The sequence below is a fragment of the Podarcis bocagei genome (genome assembly GCF_964188305.1).
Source record: "Podarcis bocagei genome assembly, chromosome: 1".
In the NCBI taxonomy this organism is placed as follows: Eukaryota; Metazoa; Chordata; class Lepidosauria; order Squamata; family Lacertidae; genus Podarcis; species Podarcis bocagei.
In genome coordinates this window covers 87,000,751-87,017,523 of record NC_138125.1, presented here as the reverse complement: position 1 = coordinate 87,017,523, position 16,773 = coordinate 87,000,751, and the positions used below count along the sequence as shown (strand labels likewise).

At 45.5% G+C, this 16,773-nt stretch overlaps 1 protein-coding gene across 9 annotated transcripts in view; it reads right to left on the bottom strand.

The window, feature by feature from the left end:
- The window catches only part of SPTB (spectrin beta, erythrocytic), a 91,492-nt gene that overhangs the window by 28,299 nt on the left and 46,420 nt on the right, over window positions 1–16,773 (bottom strand). For all 9 annotated transcript variants that reach the window (XM_081203612.1, XM_081203608.1, XM_081203609.1 and 6 more), the window contains 13 exons: window positions 16,649–16,740; window positions 14,970–15,050; window positions 14,213–14,328; window positions 11,727–11,839; window positions 9,937–10,124; window positions 8,962–9,079; window positions 7,966–8,124; window positions 7,415–7,717; window positions 6,871–7,021; window positions 4,386–5,256; window positions 3,620–3,757; window positions 2,743–3,499; window positions 2,005–2,207 (listed from right to left, as the gene is read on the bottom strand). In XM_081203612.1, coding sequence (XP_081059738.1) covers window positions 2,005–2,207; window positions 2,743–3,499; window positions 3,620–3,757; window positions 4,386–5,256; window positions 6,871–7,021; window positions 7,415–7,717; window positions 7,966–8,124; window positions 8,962–9,079; window positions 9,937–10,124; window positions 11,727–11,839; window positions 14,213–14,328; window positions 14,970–15,050; window positions 16,649–16,740 — 3,290 coding nt within the window. The remainder of the gene's footprint in view (window positions 1–2,004; window positions 2,208–2,742; window positions 3,500–3,619; window positions 3,758–4,385; window positions 5,257–6,870; window positions 7,022–7,414; window positions 7,718–7,965; window positions 8,125–8,961; window positions 9,080–9,936; window positions 10,125–11,726; window positions 11,840–14,212; window positions 14,329–14,969; window positions 15,051–16,648; window positions 16,741–16,773) is intronic.

Genomic DNA, 16,773 nt, shown 5'->3' with positions numbered 1-16,773 from the left:
AGAGGGGCAGAGGCCAATGTTGCCCATGGCATCCCTGACCATCATTCAAGGCACCCCAGGGGGCCACAGTGAAAACCACTGGCTAGTATCATAACACATTGGTCCCAGCAACCCAGAGAACCCTGCTACATTTGTCTGTATGTGTGTAAAGCAGCTGCGCACTGTAGATTTCCAATGACAGCCCTTTAGGGAAGGGCTGTAGCTCGGTGGTAGAACCAGCTGCTTTGTATGCAAAAGGTCTCAGGTGTAACCCCTGACATCTCCCCAGGTAGGGCTGGAAGAGACTCCCTGCCTGAAGCCCTGGAGAGCCACTGCCAGTCAGCATAGTCAAAACTGAGCTAGATGAGCTGCTTCCTAAACTCCTGAATCATTTCATATCTCAAGCACAGAGGCAGGAAATAAGAATCACACATCAGTGGGGCTCAAGCCTTGTATGTGGTCAAAAACAGAATGCTGCTATGTAGGCTAGAAATGGGACAGCTCGGCCGACAGAGCATGAGACACTTAATCTTAGGGTCATGGGTTTGAGCCCCACATTGGGGAAAATATTCCTGCATTCCCGGGGGTTGGACTAGATGACCCTTGGGTCCCTTTCCAACTCTTCAATTCTATGATTCTATACAGTAATCACTGCAAGGTAAACAGGGCACAGCACAATAGAGAAACCAGGTGTCAGGGGTTCAGGAGCAGAGGCGAGGGCAAGGGAGGAAACAGAGAGCGAGGGGGAGGAGTCCGAAGGAAAGATGAGCGATGACGACGACCCGAGATCTCCGAGTCTTTCCAGTGAATCGGAAGATTCACAGAAAGGAGCGCCAGTGGCCAGAGCGAGGGGGGAGATCAAGGGGACACCCCAGGAAAAAGGGACAAAAGGGGGTTCAGAGAGCAGCAGTTGGAAATTGGGGCCAACGTCCCCAACAGAGCGCAGTGGGGAGGAAGGGCACCAGGTATCGGGATCCGGCGGCTCGCCGCAGGGGGGAGGGCATGAGTCAGGAGTGGCCACACCCCCATCGGGGAGCGAAGGAACGGTCAAGCGGAAAGTGGGAGGTTGGGCGCGCGCGCCAAGTTCAAATGCACAGGAAGGCGGCAGAGTAAGCAGCCCGGAAAGGGAGCCAGGTCCTAAAGCCCGCCGCAAGGAGACAGAAGGGTCCGGGGGGGGGGTCAGCGTCAGAAGAGTCCAGGAAGGAAGAGACCACGGGGGGCAGAGGGACCCAGAGAAGGAGGGGAAGGCGGAAAAGGTGGAGTAAGGCGAGGTTATTAAGTTGGTGTACAGGAGGCGGGGACTCAGACGGAGCTTCGCCGGTCTAGCTGATAAGACGTAGGGCTGCCTGCGGCAGTTTGAAATTGGAAATGAACTCAATAAAGACTTTTATAAAGTGAACGCTGGCTAGCGTGATCCTCTGTGAGCTAGGATCTGGAAGCAGCCCTGACACCAGGTATATAATATATATTATATAAATTATTATATAAATAATAATTAAAAAATTGTCCAGTAGCATCTTAGAGACCAACTGTTTGTTCTTGGTATAAGCTTTCGTGTGCATGCACACTTCTTCAGATACACTGAAACAGAAGTCACCAGACCCTTATATATAGTGGGAGGGTGGAGTGGGGTTTTTTTCAGGAGGGTAGTAGGAGATGGGTGATTGACTCAATGGGCATGGTAAATCTGTTGACGACTGTTCGACTGCAATTAGTCCTACAGGAAAAAGTAAGGGATAGTATGTGGATGATTAGCATATGTAATGAGACAGGAATCCAATATCTCTATTAAGTCCAGGTCTCTCCATAATTTTCAGTTTAGTGATACAGTTTAGTTGTAATTCAGCAACTTTTCAGTGTATCTGAAGCAGTGTGCATGCACACAAAAGCTTATACCAAGAACAACCTTAGTTGGTCTCTAAGGTGCTACTGGACAATTTTTTTATTTTTACTTTTTTGTATCTTGTAATGTAAGCAATAGTCCTGAGCTGTCACGTTGAAACTATTCTACGGAAATTACGGTACCTCTCTTGAATCAGCTGCACTTTCTCCTTGATTTTATCAGAGTAAATATTTCCTTCAGCCACCAGCTTGTTCCCACTGGCCACCAGCCCAGTAATTTTTTCCTCGTTTGCTTCCATAGTAGCAAGGAAATCTTCAAATTTTCGGATAGCAGCCTCTGATGCTTCCAAGGTGTCCGGGGGCTCGATGTGAGCCAGAGTGTATTCCTAAAGCAGATATTGTGGAAGAAAACAAGTCAATTACTCAGAAAAACAGCACAGGAAGTTAAAAAACAACAACTCTCTTCTGCAAGGCCTAAAGCAAATTCTAGTCCACAACAGTCTGCATGTTTGTTTGGCACACTGCAGCCATCATATGCATGTCAGCTAAAGAGAAAGCACTTGAAATGCCTGCATAAAATAGAGCCCAGCTTTTGCAAACTGCTTCTATCAACTTGCCGCTAAGCACAGGATTCGGCTTTCAGCATGCGTCAGGAAGACTTGTTTCTCCAATATTTCTCAATATGTGCTGAAATGCAGCTCCTGTACAGGAGAGGGTGCACAGCATGGGCAGGATTTTTTTTGTGGCTGCCACATGCCAGCTGACAAGCTTTGTAAGACATCCAAGTGCTCAGATGGCAAATTCCACTACTGCTTCTCTGTAGAGCGCAACACTTACGACACTCAAGCACCAGGATGCAATCTTGAGACACTGATGTAACATACATAAAAGTTATAAGACGCATGTTCCCTGCTGCCATACCTGATTAGTAAGAATGATTTCCACTTGCTTTGCATCTTTAAGAAATTCCTGGAAGCCAAGACACTTGTTGAGGAATTTCTCCCTGCTATCCCACATTTTACATAAGGCATTCCAGCCTGTATCCATGCCCTGAAGCCGCTGCTCTAGCTGCTGATACTCGACATCTGTCTGTCCTTGGGTCACTCTGTTTCCTATCTGCTTGACACTGTGGTAATCATCCTTGTGTTGATCAATTTCTTCCTTAATGGCAGCATGCTGCTGCAGGAGGTGCTCAGCTTCTACCAGTGAGTTGGGCACCTCTTCTGAAGCGACAGCTTTTTGGGCCTTGAAGAGCCATGCCTGGAAGTCATCTAAGTCCTGCAAGAATTTGTGCAGCTTGCTGGCTTCTCCGAGAGAGGCCTCCTGGCTCTGCAACGTATTCTGCAGGTCCAGCCAGACTCCAGTGACAGCTGTCAGTCGACTGTAGATGTCGTCAGCTAGGTCAGGGTGCTCTTCGGCTAGCCGGTGTGCTTCCTGCTGCAGGGACGCAAGCCGGGCTTGGATAGCCGCTAGGTCACGCTCAATGCCATATAACTTCCTCTGCATGGCAATCATGCCTGCCAGGTTTTTGCCAAGGTCCTGCGTAGATTCGATGACACTGGTTTTTTCCAGGATCCATTTCCTTGTCTCCTCGCAATCCACACAGTAATTGTGGAGGCTAAGGGCAAAGTCCACAGCTTTCCGTCTCTGAGCTACCATCTCCTGGAAGACTTTCCATCTAAAAGAAGCAGAGCAAAATGAATGAATGAAAGACTCATTGCATTGAATGCAGCAGAGATCCTTTCTTTAGGTCCTTCTTTTTCATGCATCTGCTTTGGTCCTTTTAAGGGGAACTTACCTGGCATTCAGACGCTGCTGACACTGCCTCACACTCACACTGCGTGGATGCCCACTTTCTATTAATCCAAAGGCAGCTTGATTGACCCCTTCAATCTGAGAAGCCAGGTTGTTCATTTCTTGCTCCAGAATATCAAACCTGAAATCAAGCTCAGTTAATTAATTGAAAACTCAACATTTCCCGAAGATGCACAGTGCATAACTTCTAAAGTCCTACTTTGAATGTGTTGTCTTGATCCTATTCCTCCAAAACCCAATTTGAATTATAAGGTCTCATGCCACATTCAGAAAACACCTAAACTCAGGTATTGGTAGGTCACCAGGGGAATGGAAATCCAGAGTAAAAAGCCTCTCCCCATGCCCTTGTGGCCCTGAGTCTTGCATACATGGTAATTTTGCTTCCAGTCTGTCTTCATATAGTACAGTATTGCAATACAGGAAGACAATGGAGGAGGTTCAGGCTGCTAAGGACTAGGCCTGACACACTGAACCTTGAATTAAGCCCTTCATCTGCACTTTAGTGCTATATTTTTGAGGTCATTTCATGCATAAGAAATCATGTTTGCCAGGGTAATGTGTAGTTCTTTACAAAGTGGACTGTAACCCACAAAAACGTGTTCCACAATTACTGTAGATCCTGCAGTTGCTCCTTAATTGCCCCAGTTAATGTATGAAGCACTCCCTCCACACTCTTAACTTGTTTAGTTTGAGACAAATGTTCCAGACATCGAACATACACTGCCCAGGGAACAACCTCAGACATTTACCTGTGTTGCACGACATCCAGGTCCTCCAGGGTATCAGGAATCTCCATTTGTTCCAACCACTTCTCCTTCTCACTCATCCAAAGCTCACATGCATCTGTCTCACTGAAAACTTTGTAGAGATCCAAGGCATCCTGCAGCTTCTGCCTACGCAGATCTGCTAGGGACACAACTTCATTGTACATTGCCTGGATGGCCTTCAGTCTGTTCTCAAATCCTGGATCATCCCGAAACTCCGTGGGGAAGTTCTGCGCTTGCCTGTTCAGGTTGTACATGACTCTCTTGTTGTCTGCTACATCGTCTAAAAGGTCCCTGTGCTTTTTAACAAGGGCTAGAGTGGAATATTCATCATGCCCCACATCCTCACTCGACACCAGACGATGGGCATCTTGCAGCCAGGCCATCAAGTCATCCGCATCAACCTGGAACTGGAAGAAGCTCTCAGCATCCTGCAAGTTTTTCTTGTGGAAAGCTGCCAGTTCCTGCAGCTGGGCCCAGAGGGCTTTCACTTCCTCAATCCTTCTGCGGATTTTAAGTGCACCAAAATGATTCTGAGCAATCATAGCTTCTCCCTCTTTGATGGTGTGCTGCAGGTGGGTTTCCTGAACGCGCAGCTCATCCTCGAAAGCCTTGTGTTTCCTCTGCAAGATGAGAACGCTGGTCAGGTCTTTCCCATAATCCAGGGAGGAATAGATCTGATCTTTCTCTTTGATCCAGCTCTCAGCTTCATCCAGTTCCCAAAAGAATTTCCAAAGGCGCTTGGACTGCTCCAGGCGAGCTTTCCTTTCCGCAGCCAAAGCCATCAGCTCTCGATGGCACAGCTGCAGGTGGTTCACCCGATCCTGTATCACCTTTGGGTCACAAGGCCGATAACCTGTACAAGCATGTGTGGACAGAAAGCTACTATCAGCAGACATGCACGATGCATTTTCCTTTAAGTCAGAAAGGGAAAAGGCACAACATCTATAAGGCACTTTCAGGTGGTTTTTAAAAAATGCTAGGGACCAGCCCACCTAACAGGTGGTTAAGTAGCTGTGACATGAAGACAGACAGCTAGGGGGGGATAGCTATAGTTGTGCTTCCCATTTGTTCACTGATTCTGACAAAAAAGCAAAAGCAGAGATATGTGCTTTGCAGAGCTTCAGAAGGACAATGGACACCATCCCAAAAATAAAAAGGAAACAGAAAATGGAACTGTTGCTTGAAATGGTGGAGTACAGGTCTGAGTGGAGAAAGTGGCTCCGATGGAATTTGCTACTGAAATTTATTTTAAAAGGTTACATGAGTGCTTGCAAGCTTTAGATGCACAGTGGACAGACTCTAAATAGTTTAAAGTGGACTTTTAAAAAATGGCACATAGACCTAGAGTGTAGGAACTGTCATTTTTCATTAGTGGCACTCAACAAACAGAGACAGATGAATTTATCAGTTTTGGTTTCTCTCAGTTTTTCATTTTTTCCCTTCTAAGTTCAGTTCTACAAATTTCCAAACACTTTGTGGAAAACTCATCAGCATTTTAGTGTGAATTTCTCCTAACATATAACATATTTGCTTATTGTGCACATATTTACAAAGCCATGTTCCCTAATAAAATGCATTTTTGTATGTTATTTTCACCAATACATGCATTTTTGTGCACGTTTTGCCCTAGTGCATGCATTTTTTAAAAAAAAAACACCCTTTTTTTACAAAGTACTTGGCTGAAGAACTGCCTTGCAAAATTGGGAAAAGTTAGAATTCTAAAGGATGGCTACATTTCAACCAGTAGAGGTGAGAATTGCATTTCTGCCACACACAATACATTGACATTCACATCCTGAGTAAATGTAATATTCCCTACAGAGAAGCACATCTTTTGAGGGAAGACAATGGGACGCAGTACAACAAATGAGCAACAACTGTGCAATTCTTGCACTGAAAATCATTATCTGGAAAAGCCTCCAATATCAGCCAGACTCCACCTCCCAATCCTTCTTTCTACTATCGCACCAGCTAGGCCCAAGAGGTAGCCGCCTGAAACCCCAGGACCCAGCAGTTTTCAAGGCAACAAGTGCTATAGATTCTAGCTGAACTTAAAGGCCCTATTTATGAATTAATTTGTGCACCTTGGACCCGTTTTACTATGAATTCAGTCAATTTAAGGTGGAACAGGAGATGGCTGGGATAGCTGCACCGGCAGAGCATGAGACTCATAATCTCAGGGTCGCTGGTTTGAGCCCCACGTTGGGCAAAAGACTGCTGCATTGCAGGGGATTGGACAAGACAAGCCTCGGGTTCCCTTCCAACTCTATGATTCTAAGAGGACAGAGGCATTTTCCTTAAACTATTTTTTAAAAGGAAGAGGCAAGGATACAGATGGTCTCCCCTCACTCCTTCCCCTTTTATACTTAGGGCTTCTCAACTCCTATCATTCATCATTCACTCACTCACTCACTCACTCACTCACTCATGGAAGTCATAAAATTCTTCTTGGAAAACAAACACCTACCATCTCCGTTGGCAAATCTAAGGGCAGCTGCACTGACATCACGAACCTTCTCAGCCTGGATGACCATGTCCGCCTCCATCAGTTTATGCTTCTGAAGAAGGTATTCCACTTCCAACAGGTGCTTCCCAAATTCAGGAGACAGGAGTTTAGCCTGCAGAAGCACAAAGGAAGAATGTACCCTTTTCTCTGCCTCTGCTAGGGGCAGGCTACACATTATGTACAGCCACATGTAGTGCAGCCTGATGGCGATTGTTATTTTGAGAAAAGCAGCTTCAGAATGAATTGATTCTGAGCAGAAAAGTAGCAGAAATAAAGCTTAATCCTTTTCGTGCCTGCCATTTCTTCATTCCAAATTACCACACACAGCTTGCCTCCCTAGGGTTTATAATGCTGCATTTTGAACCCGGAGGTGTGGGGGGGGTCACTTGGGAAGATGATCTGTCTTGGGGAAATGGCAGGCAATGGGAGCACAGGATGAGCCTCCACCTCAATTTGCTGGCTTCTTTCTATCAACCTGCAGTATTCCACCCAAGCCCTTCCTTACTTTCATCTCATCTATCCAGTCAATACTGTGCAGCATGTCTTGGAACAGCTGCTGCAGCTTAAGGTTCATCTCCAGCCGCCGCCGCCGGGCCTGCAGCAACTCCAGCAGGTACTCCCAGAGCCGCAGGATGTTGTCCTTGCGAGCATTGATGCGCTTGATGTCGTGGTAATTCTCCATCTCCAGTTCCTTGGCCACCTCCTCTATGGCCTGGACCCGCTCCTTGTAGGCTGCTGTATCGGTTTCAATGGCTTCGTGCTTCTTCTTTGCTGCCTCCACAGCTGGCAAGTCATTTCCAAAGTTATCCTGCCCAAATTAAATTCGCCTTTGGTTAGCAACTGTGTGGCGGCACGTTGCCTTTTCTTGTGCATGCTATAGAGCAGAGGGTGACGGGGAAGGGGGGGCACGTGCCAAATTCCCCAGAAGGGACCTGGGTACCATTTTAAGCTGGTGCCAAGAGAGTGCTTGTGTCCCCCCAACATCCCCTGCTGTTTCTGATGCCACCAGGCAGATCAGAGACTGGAGCCAGCACAATCCCTGAAGCCACACATTACCTGTGCAACAAGGCGCTGGTTTTCATTAAGCCACGTCTCCCGCATTGCTGCCTTGCGATCAAAGCGCCGGGCGAGCTGCTCCAGCTTCTCCTGCCTAATAAGCTCGTTTCTCAGCGCCAGCTCCCGTTCATGCTCCGCCTTCTCCAGCTTCTCCCAGGCCTGTGCAAATGTGTGCACACAGGAGAACGAGAATTCAGTATGCAGGTACAGAATATACAATCAAGAGGCCACAGCAATTCCTATGTAATGCCGCGTGGCACATTCTACAAAGCATTCCATTCTTATACGGGCTGCGCTAACCAACCTCACATCAGCAAAATGTTGCTTGGCCAGATAAAGAGCTATTGTTCTTCCTCGTATTTTTCTCTAAGGGATTGTTCTCACAACACTTTTCTTGTATATGCAAGTAGCCCTGTTTTTTCCCAGGCACCTGCTCATGTGAACACACACACACACACACACACACACACACACACACACAGAGTGTGGGGAACTGAACAATAACAGATACTAGTTGGTAACAACTCCCATGGTCCCAGCAAAACTCCCCAACCCCCAAAACCCCACTACACTCATGTAAAGTGCTGCAGACTATATATGTGAAAATTGTCCATGTGAGCATTTATTCAGTGTTGCTAGAATGAATAGGGAAAGTATTGTACAAAGCAGATCTAAGGTACTTGATGGGAAACATATTCAGCTTGTGGTGTGGGATCACATCCAGCTGTCCCTGCAGCTTCCTCCTTGGTTTCCACATTAGCTGCTGATCACCTCTCTAATCTTGCTGTATCATTTTTTTTACGATGCAGTAGCAGGGATTGAACCATGGATGTTATGAGTGCAAATTATGTGCCCTGTTACTAACCTAAGGGCCTTTCCCAACCAGCTAAATTAATTAAACAATTTTTAAAAAAAATTCTAGAAGAAAAGTCCTAACACTGAAATTCTCAATATATCACATTTCTGTTAACCATTTTAAGGGACTGCATTAGGTACCCTGTTGATGTCAGACACTAATTTTCCTTCGTGAGGCGTATACACTTTCTGATTATTGGCTCGCATTCTTGACTGGATGGTAAACAGCAAGACTTCCAGGTTCCCCTTCTCCTGAAACCTGCCCAAGAACACAGCAAAAATGAGAAAACATACTTTTAGGTGAAGAAGACACAATGAGCAACACAAGCAATGTCTATTAGCGTCACTGAAATACAGTGTGTTCTGAGCTCAGGCCATAGAAGCTTAATGGTAAAAAGCAGTGAAATAAACTAATCATCTATCCAGAAGTCTAACTTATCAGCGTTTAGGGCAGTTATTGCAATTTGCATGCAGATAAATAATAAATAAAAATAAATTAAAAAGAATGATAGTGACAAAAGTTCTTTTAAAAAACTGGAACACAAGCACCTTATAGCTATTTGGGGTTGATTCAAACCTACACATATGCAATAGCGTCTTTGGGATTGTAGCCTCTAAAACATAACACCAGCACTACGTGGTATCTTTTTCAAGCTACCATCAAGTTGTCATCTTTATGTCTAGAAACCCTTGGTTAACAGTTATTGGGGGGGGGGCATTTTTCCTTTTCCTCTCTTTGAAACTCAAGGTCAGGGGATCGCTAGGCATTCACAAAGCAACATTTGCCAAATTCCTCCAGTTTGAAAGAAGAAGGAAGGCAGCAGAACTGCACCAAAAGAACCCACTGAAACTGCATTTTATTTTGGCATCGTAACAAAATGCAATTCAGGGTACATCAACTGCCTTGTTCCCCTTCAGCTTGGCTCCTCACTGTTATTTGTTACAGTATCATTATCATCATCACGATGTCCCAATCTGCACAGAAAGCCTCGGATCACAACCAAATGAGTCACAATGCAGATGGGCACAGTTTAAGCTACTGGGGGGGAAATGGTAAACATCAGCAAAAAGCGGGGGGGGGGGGACACATCCTCCTTCCAGTTGACAGGTGCTTACTTGGGCGGTTTTTCCACTGTGCGGTATGTACTGAAGGACTGGAGCTGCTGCTGCACGCCTGCCAGAGAATTAGCAAACTTGCGGCTGTTGAGAATGGTAATGGTCTGTTCTATCCACGTCAGCAGGTCTGAAGCCAGTCCACTGTACCTATCGATCATTTTCTCAGTCTCCATCGCGTGGTCCATTACCTGAGGAAAGGAATAAACAAAGTGTTGCTCCCCTGGCACCTGCTGCTCAAGGAAATATGTCAAGCCCGTTGTCAACCTACAGATCCTGCATACGGAAATCTTCTGCACTGTCAACAAGCCTGACGTTAGAAATTCTGGGCTGCATGGCAGGCTGGAAGTCTCAGGCCTGTCAGGGAAGATTAACAATAACCACCTGTCCAGCTGTAAAAGGAAGTGTGAGAATAGCAAGATGCCACCAAATGTTAAGGCAGAGGAACTAAAACTGAGTTATCACACACAAACTTCTTAGTAACCATACTACTCCCTTATGAAGGCTCCTGGGGTTTGAGGGCGGGGCAAGGAAAAGGGAAAAGCCACTCCCTGGTAGTTAACAGAGAGTCTCTCACCCCTCACAGTTAATTTTCTGTCAGAAGTTTCCACAACCTCTGGCAGTTAGGGCCTAACCAAGATACTAACAGAACCAAGGTGGGTCTATATATGATGATAGGGGCTACCTCAGTTCTCAGTGGCTTGAGTAAATCAGCTGCATTCTGGGAATCAAAGAGTAAAGGGGAATGGAGTATTCTTTATACAGTGGTGCCCCGCAAGACGAATGCCTCGCAAGACGAAAAACTCGCTAGACGAAAGGGTTTTCCGTTTTTGTGTTGCTTTGCTAGATGAATTTCCCTATGGGCTTGCTTCGCAAGATGAAAACGTCTTGCGCTTTTTTAAAAAAGCCGCTTGCGACGGACCGTGCTTCGCTAGACGAAAAACATCGCAAGACGAAAAGACTCGCGGAACGAATTCTTTTCGTCTTGCGAGGCACCACTGTACATTTGTTTTTAAATTGTTGTTGTTGTTTAGTCATTTAGTCGTGTCCGACTCTTCGTGACCCCATGGACCAGAGCACGGCAGGCACGCCTGTCTTCCACTGCCTCCCGCAGTTTGGTCAAACTCATGTTGGCAGCTTGGAGAACACTATCCAACTATCCAACCATCTCGTCCTCTGTTGTCCCCTTCTCCTTGTGCCCTCCATCTTTCCCAACATCAGGGTCTTTTCCAGGGAGTCTTCTCTTCTCATGAGGTAGCCAAAGTATTGGAGCCTTAGCTTCACGATCTGTCCTTCCAGTGAGCACTCAGGGCTGATTTTCTTAAGAATGGATAGGTTTGTTCTTCTTGCAGTCCATGGGACTCTCAAGAGTCTCCTCCAGCACCATAATTCGAAAGCATCAATTCTTCAGCGATCAGCCTTCTTTATGATTTTTAAATTATTGTAATGCTTTTATGTATTTAATGGATTTTTTAGTAGTTTAGAGACATTTTTGAGGAAAGGGATGGCTATGTCAAATAAACAATAATACAATATTGTTCGTATTCAGTAATAACAAGTTCAAACTAGAATAGCTGCAAAGAAGAGCTATTAAACGGACTAGACTATATGTGAAGAAAGCCAGCCTAGCACAAGAGGTTGAGAGGCGGCAGGGCTGCCATTGCAGCAAATTACTGGCCTTTGTTGCTTATCAGTGATTATGGCTTAGTAGGGAAGTAGTAAAGAAACTGTTTTCTGTGGGCGGAAAGGGGACTTGCCTGCTGTACGGTGGTATTATGTGACCATGCCCTTACCTTTCCAACTCTCTTCCCCTCCACAGCAAGCACCTTCATCTTGGAGAAGTAGTGGTAGAAAGCAACTACGTAGGTGATGATAGATTTCTCATCCGGGTTCTCCGTGAAGACATCTGAATAGAAAACAGAATGTCAAGAGAGCTCTACACTGTGCCCAAGAGCTTTGTTTTCCAATTTGTAGCAGAACACCACAATGTAGCAGAACAAGACACCTCACCGCCCAGCCAACCTCAGATAAGAAAACAATGGAATGTGTGGGAGGAAAGATAGAGGCATAATAACTTGTTTTCCTAAATGGAATAATGCATGTAGCAGCCCTGACTCTCTAATAAACAAACAAAAGCAAAATAATTACAACCTCAACTGTACTGAATTCCATGGGGAGGATATGCAATATGTCGAAAGGAAAGAGGTATGTGCCTTCTAACAGTAAGACAACTTACTGAGGAGCAGGAACACTTCCCACAATTTCTAGGGGTAAGTGTGTCATCTAAACTGTATAATGGGGTTCAGCACCATTGCATTCTGACTTCAAGAAAGCCATGCTTGGTAATTAATTAGCTGACTAACTGCTGGGCACAAACTCCCTCTCACCTAACCAGGCATGGTGAACTATAGGCCCTGCAAGCAATTTTTAGCACCCACAAGAAGTTGCTGGTGTAAAAAAAGGGGGGGGGAAGGAAAAGATTTCATGCACCACCAGCATTGGGAGAACTCTAGAAAGCAGTGAGAGCAAGTGAGATCCAGTGCCTCCTGTGCATTCAGGTGATGACCAATACCTGAGGATCACTGTAGCATCTGCCATGTCATTACAGCCCAGGACACAGCAAGTGGATGGAGCAGAGCTGAGCTGGTGTGCACTGCCACCCCCCACCCCTTGAAAGCAACACAGCACACTCAGATACACACACCTCGCTCTTCACAGCAAGAGAACTCCACAGCCTACTCAGATTGCAACTGAGCTGACACACCGCTTCATTGCTCCCATTCCACTTCTGTCACTTGATAGACCGTCTGGACCAGTCCCAGGAAGATCTTCGCTTCTTCCCCTTCCCACCCACCCACCCATCTCCTGGCTACACAGGGGGGACATTTTCCCCAATTCTTTATTACAAAGTATTTTTAAAAACACACACACACAACAACAACAAAAACACTGCCCATCCTTGTAGGAGAAACTATTGTGGAAGAATTTTGCATTGCGTGCCCAGCCACAGAGTCCCCCCATCTGGAACGCCTAACTGCTAAGGAGAGAAAATGAATGGACACAACAACGGTCTGGGATTTAATATGGACGAAACTTTATTGAATTCAGACGCCTTGGCATAGGCACTGGGCGTGTATCCCTCTCAGCCCCCCCACTGGGGAACTGAAGCATTACAGGGTCTATTCGGGGGTGGATCCATTGCAAAACGCAGGTTTACGTGGATGGCCCCCCAACGCCGAGGGAAGCTCTATGGCCCACTGGCCCTATGCAACTGGCTTTTGGGACAGAGACTTCCCTCCAGACCCCTCTAATGGGGTACCCTGTTATAGCCACTGCAGAGAACCACTTCACCACCACCCAATTGGATGAAGACTATAGGATTCCGCCCAAGGCCTAAACCGCCAAAGTTGTGACTAGTGCTAAGGGGATGTTGTTGTTTTTTAATGCACTCCACAGCTGTCAAACCAGGAGGAATCTGTGGTCCTCTCTGCTGTTGGGACTACAACTCCCATCACTCCTAACCATTAGCTATGCTGGCTTTACAGAAAAACATTCATGGAGCACAACTGGAGGAATGACTTCCACCAAGAACTTTTTCATACTGCATGCAGCGTGGCTGATTTGTGTCTATGTGCAGGGCTTAAATTTTGGACTTTATAGCTTTCCTTTCTGTTCAGACTGAATGTGGCTCATAAATAAAAATATAGGAAAGGAGGAAAACAACCTGAACAACAAAACACACATAACACATCATAATAAAACCCATGATCAGGAACAGCAGACTAAAAATACAGCATCAAAGGCTCTGATTAAAAAATGCATGCACAAGAATACAGAAAGATTTAGAATCAAGGAATCATGGAGTTGGGAGGGACTGCGAGGGTTGTTTAGTTCACTCCTCTGCAAGGCAGGAGTCTTTGGACCAACATGGGACTTGAACTACGACACTGAGATGAGGAGTCCCATGCTCTGCTGACTGAGGTCTCCCTGTAACTCCCTTTCATTTCAGAGCAAAGCAGCAACGGAAAAGCTTTCTGGTGGATTGTGCTGTGAGAGAGCTTACAGCTGCAAAAAAACCTCAGAGCTTTGCATCCACCTTTATGTATACATAACTTCATGATATTCTATAGTCAGACATTCTGCAGCCAATTCAGAGGCTTCCTCAGGTGAACCACCATTTCCTCAGCACTTACGGACACTTCTTCTGTATAATTCTCATCTGCCTCGTCAGCTCAATTCTCAATTTAAAAAGGGCAGGCACAGAGCCAAACAAACTCACCTTCTGGGTCAAGAAGCTGGGTGATGCCAAGTTGCCGTTCCGCCACAATGAAAGCATGCTCCAAGTTGTGCCTGGCATTCGAGTGCTTTAGCTTTTCAAAGTCAATCAAGTCAGGCCTAAAAATTAAGAGGACAGTGGGAAAGTTAAAGCACGCAGTGTGGTAGGCCAACTTGACCATGCAAAAGGAAGTGAAAGCTAAGTTTACCAGTGAGGCCTGCAACAAAATGCTGCAGTGTGGTCTGCTCCTCTTCGGCATCTCTGTCAGTGAGATACTCCATTCTGTTCCTCCTCACACACAATATCTCCCTCCTCCCCAACATTCAGAGTTATATTCACCTAACTTTTATTCATGGGAATCCATGGGAATTCATGGCCATGAATAACCTAGGACTTTTCATTTCAATGGGTCTGCTCTGAGTAAAAAGTTGGTTGAATGCAAGTCTATTTCAGCGTTCCACGACTGCTGGGCATGCTCAGTCCTCATTGGACTTGTTCTTTTGTGTTCATGGATCATGACATTTTGGACACATAAGAAATGCCACTCACCTCCAAATAGCAGAAATAGTAAGAATGATAATTGAGACTTACAGCAAACTAGTGGAGGAAAGGAGGCAGAGTTCATGGAGGAAAGATGAGGCCAAATGTGTGCACATACACTCATCATTACTAGGCTAGCTCAGGAACACCAGCAAAACATTCAGGTGTCCATCAACCCACTGCACTTAAGTTCTCTAAAGGGCTTGTCCCCAGTCCTTACCTGTGCTTGTGAATAAGGGCATTGAATGCCAAGCCATCCTTCCAGCTGGATGTAAAATTGGTGACGTTAACATGGGGATAGCTGCAATACAAAGGGAAATAGCAGGAAAGACAAAAGGATTTATAATTCAGTCCAAGAGTTTACAAAAAGGTAATCCAATTACAGACATTTTTTTATATAGGGAAAAGTTTTTCTCTAAAAGAGAAAACAACCAATGCACAATTCGATTGGCACAAGTTACATTTTTGAGCCATCTTGTACTTTGGAAAACACCAGAATTAACTTTTAATTAAAAGGCAGATGTGGGAAATGCTAACAGGCACAGTTTGCATTTCAAAGTGCAGGTGCTGCTCCATAAAAAGAAGGATGTTTGGTCTGGATGGACAATTCTGATCATCCAGGTTTGGGGTAGCCAACATGGTTACCTTCGGATGTTGTTGGACTCCAGTCCCCATCAGCACCAGTTAGCATGGCCAATGGTCAGGTATGATGGGAGTTGTAGTCCAACAACTTCTGGAAGGCACCATGTTGGTAGCGCCTGAATTCTGCTCTAAGACCAGCAAAGACCAATTAGCATTCCATGGGATGGACAAGCTCAGCCTTCCTTAACCTGGTGCCTTCTACTTGCTTTGGACTGTAACTCCCATTAGCCCCAACCAACATAGCTAGGGATAACGGGAGTTGTAGCTCAGAATATCTGAAGGGCGCCGGGTTGGATGAATGCTGACTGTGGCCCACAGGCTGTTTCCATCCTTTCTAGCTACTTCCTTCTATGCACTCCAAAAATGCACAAAGATATATGCTCCGTTAATCATACTGGAAGCAGATTTCCCATTTTAAAACAATATAATAATGATGAGGATCAGAGGGGCTACTCCTGCAATTGATTCTCCTCACTGTGAAAATGGAAATGTTCTGGCTCCTAGTTTCATCTGCGCTGAGACAGTCATGTCAAGGTCAACATATCATGGGATGCTTGGGCTTTTTGCACCCTCCTGAAGTAGATTTTCAAGCATATAAAGTGATAAATAAAAAAGCCCTATAGAGAGTTCTCCATGCATTATCAGTCTGCCCACAAATGACTCAGTTCATGGCACTTGAAACAAGACGTCAGCATGTGCAGTGGCTACATTACAGAGAGAGCTGGAAGAACAGGCCCCCAGAGATGCCCTGCCTGGGATTCTTGCTCCCCTCCACTGCGAGAATTTGTACACCCACCAAAGTGCAATGTTGGAAGACACTTTAAATATTTTCAACTTGTCCCAAACATAGGACAATCCAAAAGAGATTCCTTCAAAAATATAAGTAATCAATTACAAGGCCTAAGCCTTCATAAATAGCAAAAGATACCAGGGTAATTGCGGTGGAGGGGAGAGAAGCTGTGCTTGGATTCTTTACAGAGAACGGGGCCGTTGTGGCACAAAGGAGAATATTATGAGGACAATTATAAAAACAGTCATATGCCCCATTTTAAAACAACCATATGAGACAGTCCTGAAAGATCTCTGTCCTTTGTGGTATACTTTGATGGAGAGATTTAGTTACATCATTTGTAAGAACTGAGTAGGAACATGGCCCAACATCATGGTCCCATCCAGGTTTCCCTAGCTGGTTCTGCAGGCTTAAGTCAACTGGTCACAGTGCATTCATTGAGTTGGAAATATTAGCAGTCATCATACCCAGCAGTTTTCATTTGACACCAGAGTAACAATGCATCCTTCGCGGAACGGGTTTCCCGGCCTTCTTGAGTCTGAACAATGATGTCCTGGATCTAAATTGAAATAAAAAATATTCCACTCTAAAG